The sequence below is a fragment of the Atractosteus spatula genome, chromosome 19 (assembly GCF_055471065.1).
Source record: "Atractosteus spatula isolate fAtrSpa1 chromosome 19, fAtrSpa1.hap1, whole genome shotgun sequence".
Lineage (NCBI taxonomy): Eukaryota > Metazoa > Chordata > Actinopteri > Semionotiformes > Lepisosteidae > Atractosteus > Atractosteus spatula.
This window is the reverse complement of record NC_142724.1, coordinates 4,201,758-4,212,832: the sequence shown is the minus strand read 5'-3', so window position 1 is coordinate 4,212,832 and position 11,075 is coordinate 4,201,758. Positions and strand designations below refer to the sequence as shown.

The 11,075-nt window shown below is 39.8% G+C and overlaps 1 protein-coding gene across 1 annotated transcript; it reads right to left on the bottom strand.

Annotated features, from left to right (window-relative positions):
* Positions 1-509: 509 nt before the first annotated feature.
* On the bottom strand, positions 510-10,837 carry mapre1b (microtubule-associated protein, RP/EB family, member 1b). The gene is made up of 7 exons (XM_088937185.1): positions 10,602-10,837; positions 7,394-7,524; positions 6,875-7,020; positions 6,147-6,354; positions 4,670-4,785; positions 3,352-3,504; positions 510-2,908 (listed from the first exon to the last, which is right to left on the bottom strand). The coding sequence occupies exons 2-7, from the start codon at positions 7,512-7,514 to the stop codon at positions 2,858-2,860; spliced, it is 795 nt and encodes a 264-aa protein (XP_088793311.1). The 5' UTR covers positions 7,515-7,524; positions 10,602-10,837; the 3' UTR covers positions 510-2,857.
* Positions 10,838-11,075: the final 238 nt, after the last annotated feature.

Below are 11,075 nucleotides of genomic sequence, written 5' to 3'. Positions count from 1 at the left end.
AAAAAACCTTAAAATTGAATCAATGAAAAAAGGGAAAATGTCAAGATAGGGGCTGCCTACTGAGATTCAGCTCTAGCCAAAACATTTTAATTCAACAGAACTGGGGACAAAAAAAAATCTGTCATTTATCTTTAACTTTAGTTTTTATAATTAGAATGTGTAGGATAGGGGCCATACCTTCTAACTGCACCCCTCTATACTTAACTGAATCGTGGACTGATATTACTGCTCAAGAATAATGTGATTCTCCACTGAGGGGAGACACCTATAAAACCAAAGTGATTGGATCAACTCTAGGACTGGAGATGACCTATGATCTAAAGAACATGAAATTTGTTGGCTTCATAAAAAGATGCAAGCAGACAGCATTTCTTCACTAACAAGAAAAGCAATCGATTCAAGGACATGAGTTAACCGATTTAGAACACCTGTTTTGACAGATCCATGCAAAAAAAACAAATACAAAATATGAGCCACGCAAATACCCCTGATAAAACATTACAAAGACATTTCAACAGTGTGGAAATAGTTTTATTGTTCGTAAGAAACCGACTTCAGCAAATTGGTAAAAGAAGAACGCCCTGCAGAGACAGACCAATAGTGGTACATGGTCCACAGTGTACAAGAATCTTAGGACAACAAACCATAAAGGCCACAAAAGGAATTAGAAATAGCACCATTGCATTCACTCCCATCCCAACAATGGCTGGTTACTGTATGTTTTTGGCAACTTCTAAAGTTCTACTTACAGTCTTTCCTTATTCCACCTTCACACATGCTTCCAAAAAAAAAACTGTCTAAAACTGATGCGATGAAACCATAACCAACTTGAAACAGAAGACTGAAGACATTGGCACAAAAAATATTGAAAAAATATTCAGAAATGGAGACGTACTCCAGTGACAGATTTATATTTACATAATTCTGACAATGCATTTACTATATTCTGGACTTAACAAGACAAAAACATTCCTTCACCATTATCTTGCTGAAAAGATCATCTACCCCATGGTCTTCAGAAGGTGCCATTTCTAAAAAAAAGTCCTTGATTTTCATCATAGTGGTGAGTTTCTTGACTCAGTGCAAAAAATAAGTAGACCGACAATACATACACATCCCTTTGCTTGTTTATGAAGATGAGCAGTAACTGGTATTTCAGCTAGACAATTCATCCATTGATTTAAAGTGTTAGAAAAGGGGGAAAAGATCCCTTACATTTTCTCCCCCAGATTAATATTAAATCGAATCAGAAATTAAACTGCACAATGCAGTCTTCAAAAAGTTGCGAAACAGATTTTTATGAATTGACAATTCAGGAATGAATAACAGGCAAGATCTCTTAGGAAACCCCATTATTCTGAAAGCAGATTATGTCAGAACGTACTGCAATAATAGTAAAAGCTTACAGATTCGTTGCACATTTTTTTAACCGTTTCACACAAACGGGCCTCATTTCATGCAGTCTGCTGCCAAGGTATTGATCAAAGTAAACTAGAGATTACCTGGAAGGTCACAGCCTACGAAACTGATGTCGTTGCCACTATAAAACCACACACTTGGTGAACTAAAACGAAGCTGTGATTTTGTGGTGCAACCCAGAAGAACATACTCAAAAACATAAATGTACTGGATTTCTTTCCTGCCAATTTGAATGTGTGAGAATTTGAAACATTTTTCTCCATCATAACCTTATGTGGAAACCTTGCATTACTTCCTGTTAAGTGTCATCACAATCTAAAAAGCCAATCACTTACACCAGACTTCCTGTAGATTTCTTTAAAAGGTTGTAAAATTTAAAGAGGCAGAACTTCATTATACCTGAAATGTGCTGCAGGAAAAACATTCATTTTATAAAAAAATTCTTGAGAACCTATCAGGCATAAAAACGTATTAAAAATAGAAAATAAACCAGTTCACAATTAAAGTTTAACGTTTTTTCCTCACATAGAATAGCAGAATTTAAGTGAACCTGGATAACGAACCCTGTGAGAGCTTTAATAAAAGACATTGGATACAAACTATTTAAACTCTTATTTAAATAAAAACATTAATAGAAACAGTGTCAATTTCATTAAAACAGTTGTGTGTGTGCAATAATGTAACAAAGTTTTCAGAATTGCCAAAATATCTAATCCACAATGCTAGAGTAGGTATTGTATAGAATATTAAAAAATTAAACAAATGGCACTCAGTCACTGGTATACAACCAACGACTCCCTGTTGACTTCCAATTCATAAAGACCAACTCATTTACCACACCAAGACAGATACAATGTAGTCCTCATGTCTCAGTACTGAGAACTCAGTGTTGAAAAACAAATCACAGAACCGCAAAAAGACGCACTTTTCCTTTCAAGACAGAACACCAGATATTGATACATATTCAAATTGTGTCTGGTGCCCAGTCTTTCGTTTTCATTAAACCCCTGAAGGTGATATTCTGTTCCGATATGTAATAGAATAATTAAAAAACTTCTTAAATTTCAGCAACATTTAATAATCCAAAAAATCAGAAAACTTTAGTGACTTTTACAAAACCACAACAGTGAAAAGGTGACAGAGCTTACAGAAAAACAAAACAGAAGACAAACACTGAAGGTGCTGGACACCTTTGAACTTCCCTAAAAGCAAAACAATGGGAAGCAAAGTCTGAAGACGGATCTGCGTTGCTTTTTTCTCCACTCTGAAACGAACAGTTCTGCTTTTGGAATTCTGCATTTATACACGTCAAGGGTCAAGAGGTACTTCAATTAGTTTTTGCCGACAAATTTTCATATATAGTTCATTCTCAACTAAATGCATAACATGATGTGTAGGGGAGTACAGGTACTGTAGAAGTTTCATCCAGCCTGGAATGTTAGTATTCCTCTTGTTCCTGAGATTCCGCATCTGGGATAACAAAGCCCTCCTGAGAAAGCAACACAATTTAAAATGACTGCTATGAAAAGTAATGCTTCATTAGTAGTACAGTATAAACATTATGATAATTGGTCAAAAAAAGTTCAAACTCTGTAACTGTCAGAAAGAGCTCTTTTTAGAAAAAGCTGCAATACATGTTCACAGCTGTAGCTGTAGCAGCAGAATACATTTTTATGCCAGTATATTGGTTTTCTTATATCAGTATAATCATGCCAGTACCTGCACAATCCTGGTATTAAATAAAGGAACAATACCACAAACACATTAAAGATTGGAGAGGTGAGGAATGTACTTTTTTAAAACATTAAAGAACAGTACATTCCACAGACAGGTCCTCTCTTGTCTTATTCAGAGAACAAGTAGACTGATGCCACTATCATTAAGCTTCATAATTAAGTCATACTTTACCACAACCCTTTGCAAAATACTTACGTCTGTGGCATAAAGGATGTCAACAATCCTTTGCAATGTTGGGTCATTTTCCCCCTCCTTCTCTTGACAGATCAGTTCAATATTCCTCAGTTTGCCGAAGTAAAAATCCCTCTCTTTCTCCATGTCTTCAATTGTGAGTTTTAATAAGTTAACCTAGAGGTAAGAAAAAAAATTAAATTGTTATTAGCTCACAAGGCACTTCTGTATCTTTAAACCAGTGGTTATGGTTACCAACCTTTTCTGCCAGGGGAAACCCCATTTCAAAAGATCATGCTTAATAAGGACTCCAAATGACAACATGAAGTCAAATAGCATTATATATACAGAAAGGATTATGCATACATTTCCTACATGGAAGTAATAGAACACAAGAATTAGGAGTCCTTTATATAATACACAGACTACTGAATGTGAAGCAGTTGATCCAAACCAAAGCTAGCACAAAGCCAAGCACATAAAATACACAACGACAACAAAACCTACAAAATGACTAAATTTAAAGAGTTTTTAAATTGCTACAATTTTATTAATATTAAGTACATACCATGTTTAGAGCCTTTTACAAAACACAGCATCACTGTGGGAAGATCAATTTGACGAGCCAACAAATCACAGAGCACCTAGCAACATGCACAACTCCTTGACCAATTAGTCAAGTTCTGGTCCAAAGACCAGCCCCAGAGGCTGAGGCCTACAATGCTTATTCCAAATGTTGAAATTGGTTTAACCAATTTATCTGTAGGCAAAATACCACATGCAATGGTATAATTGTAGCCCCTAGTTTGAAAATGTTTTTTACACATACATGGAATTGGCAATTGCTGAGTCCAACACATTTTTCCATAAACCCTATGTAAACAGAATACCTGATTCACTGGCATATACCTGAATCTAACCTCAACAGGGTTTTATTTTATTTTCAGTGATACAAGTACTAAATATTAAAAAGAGAGACGCAGGTCAAATGATTCTGTGTAAGCAGAATAACCAATGCAGTGAACACAAATGCGGATTTTACTTAACCAGTTGAGAACCTGAACAACGTCTCCGATTTTAAACAAAAAAAAAACTTGGTTTTCCTTGGTTTTACTCAGTTTTAAAACGGTGTAATGCTTTAGGAGCAGATTAGAAACAACCTGATAAAAGAACCCCATGCACAGACCTGCTATGCAATTTTCCTTTCCTTTCATTTATTAACCGAAATACCCTTAAACTCTCGTTAACAGTCAAGAACTTGTTCTTGGTTAGGGGAAAAAAAGAGGACTTAAAAATTAGACTTGTGGGAATAAACATCCAGAATCTTGGAAGTTACACAAACCTCCTGAACGAGCTCAGCCTTCTCCTCATCGCCGTTTCCTGCGCCGCCAGGTCTCCGCGCTCCCACTGAAGCAACTTTAGGAGCTGGCTTTGCTACTGCAGCTGGTCTCTGAGGGGCTGGAAGTGATATCAGAACAACAAAATCAAGAAGTGCGCAACCGGCAACATCACTGCACTGCAGTGAGAGATCAGGAAGGTATAAAACTCTGCAGGTAATTTCAGGACAAAATTGAGCAAAGTGGTCTTTTGATATAACCATGAACAAACCCATAAAAACAGTCACTGAGATGCGTGCTAAATAGCTTAAGGTGGCAACCTAAAATGAACTGGAGTGGCTGTTTGAACCTGAAATTCCAATCCTCCCTGGGTTGTGCCCACTGCCCCATTGTTGAAACAGTACTTAAATTTTCCATACATCTATTCAGTAGATACAAAACTATGGAAGAGCACACACAGTGGACATGGAAAGGAAAAAAAAAAATCAATCTCACTGCATTAAACAAATATCCAGAAAAAAGGTTCTCATTAGTTTTTGTGGTTGTTGCATCAAATAAAACGCACACACAGCATCCTTCTCCTAATGATATGGTAAATTAAATTATATTTGATTATATCATCAAAGTTTGGATATTATTCAAATTGATGATTAAATGGTTTAGCAGGTTTTTCACTGGGGAACACTAAACAAAACATATTATTCCCTGCAGAAACTCGGAAAATGATTAAATTGCAACCAACCAAAAACAACAGGAAAAAAAGAACAGGAAACTGCACAAAACTTGATTTTGACATTCCAAAATTAAATCTAATGGCCAAAACGTGCATATTAAGATTTTTTCCAATATTAAGAACTTTAACAAATAATTGTTGTATATTAATGAGAACTTAGTTTCTGAAACTTTAACCCACAGTGTAAGAAAGTGTGTGCAAAGCCACAGAACCAGGTCTGACCAACAAATTAGTATACCAATTCTTGCTGCTGGTCTCCCTTTAGATACCTGACTGAGGCTGTCATCTGTAATTAGCAAGGAATGACACATCAGGAATTCATGTTATTTTGGGATAAAGATTTAGAAACAATGCAAGGGAAACTGTAAAATCTGCAAAAACATCCCTATGTGGGTATACAAATCAGTGGACTTGGCTACATAACACGTTATCGTTTTTAACTTAAGATCTGAAAGTGAACTCCACTCCACATGCACATAAAAACATTTCTTTTCAGATTTTAAATTTTAAAGCATGTTTTGTAAAACGGATGGAATGTTCCCAGCTGAACATCAAAGCCAAGATGAAGCATAAAGGATAAAAATAGCCAACTAAACTGTATCATGTGGAAAGACGGAACTGGTACAACTTAACAAGACACACTTCAGCTAGGTCTAATGAGGAAGCCCTGAGCAGGGGGAGATGCAAGCGTGAGTCAAGAACAGCCCTGAGCACAGCAGAGGAGAAGCTGAAGGGGTCCATGGTCTTACCTGCACTTCCAGTGCTGGGGATTTTCTTGGGCTTGTTGAGAGCAGGAGTGGAGGGGTTGGGCAAAGGCATGGTCTCCTGGCCTTGACGTGCAGCTACTGGGTCATAGTCTTTCCCGTCGTAGTTGGCATCAAAGAATTTCTTAAACCACTGAACAAATTCAAAATTGTCCTGAAATTTTCCTTTTATTAACTTGTCAACAGGAATAATCTGAAAAGAGAACATATTAATATTGGTATTTTATTAAAGACAATTGTGAATGATAAAGATTCGATTGCCTCTGCTCATCTCCAACTGAATAGCTCCATTCTAATCAAGGACAAAGCTCACCACTACCTAGCAGCCCTAGGATCGTTCCACTCTTCTAGACCATGTGAAAGAACATGGAGCCTAGAAATGTCCTTCTTCAAGCAATTTACAACATGATCAAACAGTAAAGAAGGAGCTGTCCATCTGTCACACCACCTACAACTAACTGCCCCCAAAGTACTGACATATCTATTAGTAGAGTTCCCAAAGTACTTTAAAAAAATCTTATCTTCACACCCTAAGATCACCTCTAAACATGCCCAAGGTACAAACTAAAAATGCCACATCAGTATAAACAGCTTTGGATTAACAGTTGAACTTTATATCTGGGGATTTCGAGTCTGATTTACTAATGATCAACTAATAACAGTTTAATTTTAAGTAGATGCAAATAGTAAAAACACGAAAAAAGGTTACTAACTTTGTCAACCCCCATTTTCTTGAAGCTTGCTTGTAACAGTTTAAAATTGTGAATGAATTCATGTTCTAGTTTGGCTTGGAATTTCACTTTCTTCAAAGGCACACAACCAGGGAACAGCATGTCCATGAATTGGCAGTACGCACCACCTGAGAACAGGAGGAAAAAAGAGATCAGTAAGAAAATGTGTACTGGAAGTGCTTTCCATTAATTGATCTTCTGACATGCATCATTTTACACAGTAAACCTTCATTAAATGGAGTACAGATTAAATCTGATTAAAATATAAACAATCTCAATTGTGCCTTAAATTACTGGGTTTCTCCAAGCATAGGAACTACGTCTAAATGGATGGAACTTTAAGTAACTCCTGCAAACTTCATGATCATGGGATACAGGGAAAAGGCATTTTATCATTCTTTTTCAGTTAATTCTTCTTTTACATTAAATAACAAAACTCATTTATGGACTTCAAACAGGAAAATTACAGTTATGCAAATATTTTCATTTCCACGATGTTACCTGAACACAGCAGTTCAATCTTTGTAAGGTTTATTTTTAAAGATTCATTTATCCATGCCAGCATGTCATGTCGACTTAAATTGTCACTGGTTACTGAAGTTGAATAGACGTTCACAGCCATCTTCTGTAAGCTGAAAGAGAAGAAATAAATATTAGGCTAGACTGTTCTTTCCAGTTTGTAACAGCACAGCCTACACGTGACATACTAAGATATCTAATAAAAGTCATAAACAACAGCACAGCCACTTATCATTTGGACACATTTAGTTCCAGAACTCCATTTTCTCTCAATGGAAAAGGAATAATTTCTCCATCTTCAAGATACTAACTTTAACACATCTATCCATTAGTAGAAAATGGTGTTGAGGAAACCCTCAGCCTCTTTCAGAAGCACGGGCCACAAGGCTGTGCAGCTGTGTCACAGGGTGCTCACACACAAGGGCAATTTAGAGACTGCAATTAACCTCTAGCCTGGCAGCTGGGAGGACACCAGAGCACTTCAAACCCAGCATGAATTAAGGGGGACCATGCAAACTCCACCAAGGCACCCTAGGCTAGAATCAAACCCAAGACACACGAGCTGCAAGGCAGCAGTGCTAACCATGACACCATTTACAGCACATAGCGTAAGATGGAAAATGGGACTAATTCATGCAGCCCCCACATTTGAAACACAGCACTGATCAACCCGTTTGATTTACATTTGACTTGGGATTAACCAATTGTCTCAGAAACAAGTTAGGAATTCCCGATTCATTCTTAATTTGCGTAAGTTTCCTTTTTTTTTACAAACCACTTTTACAATATGTCACCCATACTAACAATATTGACAAACAAACCAGAACATTCTGCTCTTCCCCTTCTCAGCAGATAAAGCTGACATCTGCATTTTCCACAAATGACTTTTTCTTCCATGCTTCTTCTATACTTGGGTCACAACCGTCAACTGGTGTCTGCAGTGACTTTTCCACTTGATCCCTAGTGCTATTATTTTGAGTGGACTGTGGCCCACAATGAAAAGCAGACTTCAATCCATTATATGACAGGGGGAATGCTTGGCACAGCTGTTTAAACGTCTTCACTCCAGACAATGTTTTTGGCTTCAATGATCACATGCCGAAAAAACAGCTGTTGCGCCTCGGTGCATTAGTGCAATTGGAACACAGCAACAATGTGAAGCATCCATGTCTTTATTCACATGGCTGAGTTTCCTGTGCTTAAAAAAGCTTCATGGAGAAATAAAGATCAGAACAAAATCCTCTGACATTTCTCGCACATTTGACTACTTCATGCACTCTGTGCATCAATCCACAAACACTGTTTGCTTCTACCAAGACTGGTCTGACACAGTGTACTCCTCAGCACATGACAGAGTAGTGTCATTAAGCTGGCAATAGCTTCAGAATATTTACTGAACACAACCTTCATGTGACTGTTACTGGCAACACTACACACACTGGCAAAGACAAAAAGCAATGGGAAAGTACTGCACAATAAAATGTTCTACAGGAAGCTGTACATGTGTTTTTTTCTTTAATGTACAGAAGAGCTGGCAAGGAATTCTTCAATGTGTTGAGCCTTTTTTCAGGTGGGAAAAAAATACCTCTTCTGTAGCTTAGTCCAGAAAATGTATTGGAATTGTATTTTTTCGTAAGCAACATTCACAAGCACTCCAATGCCATTCAGAAGGCTTGTGTACAAAAACCGGAGACACTTTATCCAAAAGACAAAATTTAATACACTTAGTACACTTAAAAAAAAGGCAATACTAAACTGGATAAAACTCAAGCTGAAGAAGTCGTTTCCATTAAAGTTTGTGGGCACGGTAACGCACCAAATAAGCACAACCTACATTAAAAAGGGAGGCAACATTTCCTCGTACAGTCACTCCCAGCCTAGATGAAGTACTGCTGTCTGCTGTCTGCTGTGCAGGCCGGGACCAGGTGGAGAGGGCGAAACCCCTTCGATCTCGACTGCCAATAGGCAACATGGGGCTGAGCTTCGGACAACCAGCACTGAGGAGGAGCCCGGACTGCCTGCTAACTGCAGTGCTGGATCGACTAAATCAATCTTGCAAACGGATTTCATTTTTTTTTTTTAATTTTACCAAGACCAGTCTTCAATCACAAAAAAAAAGTGTTCAATGCATGCTTTCGGGTTGATGTAGGTGTTTGGATCGTAATCCGTTAAGTACTGTGTATGAACGGAGCTGTGAAGGTTAGCCGGCTTTTCCTCAGGTGTAACAGATGACAGGATTGTGCCAGTCCACCTTCAGCAAGGGGCGAGGAATAGGCAAAGCCACACTGCACAGCGCAATACTGGCGGCAAGAGAGACGGTTTTAATACCACACTCGTCTATGTGGCGCAGCAGGAGAGAGCTGCGGCTCTCTCTCGATATGATTTCTGTTCTGCACTTTCAAATCGCCATCTTCAACCAAGTCTGCGTTTCGGAAAACGTCACTCTCCGGGGGAGGGGGGGGGGGGAGAGAAAACCCAGATACGACTCTTCCTCACCGCCCATCCCGCGTACACAGCCGCGTTTTCAAAGCGAGTTGAGTTATTTTTTAAATTTGAAAAAAACAAAAGGGACGTTTCGTCGTCGCAGCCAGCGTATGGGCCAATCCCCTCGATCGCGAACTTTAATAACGGCGGCTCTGACACTGGACGGTGGTTTATTACCATCCCGTCAGGCCTTTTGCGCGAATGGGGCTGATCAGAGGATTCAGGGAAGAAATAGCTGGGGGGGGGAAAAACGAACTGCCGATTAAGCACAGTGACACCGGTACAAATGCCCATCTCCCCCTCTGTCTTTGTCATGTACAGCGATCCCACTCCTTCAGCTGCGGAGCCGGAGCTCATTTCCCCTGTTCTGGCCTGAGTCACTGCGCAGGATTTCGGCTGAAGAAAGGGGAGGAGGGGTGTCTCTCGCCGGCCTATTTTCTCCCTCACACCGAGGCATTTCCACAAAATGACCCCGGGAGCCCAGACGGGGAGTACGCCCCCTTCTCACCCCGACAGCTCAGAACCTCTTAAAACCGAATCGCCGTTTCTTATTGTGCGAAATCCCCCCCCCCCCTCTCTCTCTCTCCCACCGCAGATCCTACGCTTGCTACTATCTCCGCCATTCAATCCCTTCCAGTCGCCTGTTCCCATTCTCCTTCGGAGAAAAAAAAAAAAGCACAACTTCGCCGGAAAGCTCGCCACTTACCTCGCAAGTCTCGACTAACTTGGCGGTCACTGGTCAGACTGAAGCAATACAATAATTTATTCGGGGAATCAAACTGTCTCGTCTCTCTCTCTCTCTTATTTTTTCTTTTCCCCCCAGCTCGTCTACCGGCGGTTCCTTTCGCTCGGTGCCCCTCGGTTTGTTCAATCTGCGGAAGACGTCACGACGTAACGGTCGAACGCCGGCGTGCGGGAGCTCGAGCCTCTTCCCAGGCGGCCTGGGCGAGGCGCCGCGCTTAACCCTTCCCCCGCCGGCGAAAGGACGCCCCCTGCCGGCGGGAGTCAGACATTGAACTCCCTCTCCTGGAGCGGCGCCGGTCGGTGAGGAGCAGCACAAGGCTGACGATGAAGTGGTGCTGAAGGACACTGACGCAGACGTTTAGTCACAACATGTTTAACGGTTTTGCGGTCATTCAATGATGGAGCTTCTAAATCAATTCTGAGTGCAAAAAAAAAA

What these genes read in the sequence shown, in the direction of transcription:
- mapre1b (XM_088937185.1), bottom strand. Translation starts at nt 7,514, where the DNA reads ATGGCTGTGAACGTCTATTCAACTTCAGTAACCAGTGACAATTTAAGT. An exon ending in GATTGAACTGCTGTGTTCAG is followed by an intron (nt 7,021 to 7,393) that starts GTAACATCGTGG and finishes TCCTGTTCTCAG; the next exon opens with GTGGTGCGTACTGCCAATTC. An exon ending in AGGCTGAGCTCGTTCAGGAG is followed by an intron (nt 3,505 to 4,669) that starts GTTTGTGTAACT and finishes TCTTACCTCTAG; the next exon opens with GTTAACTTATTAAAACTCAC.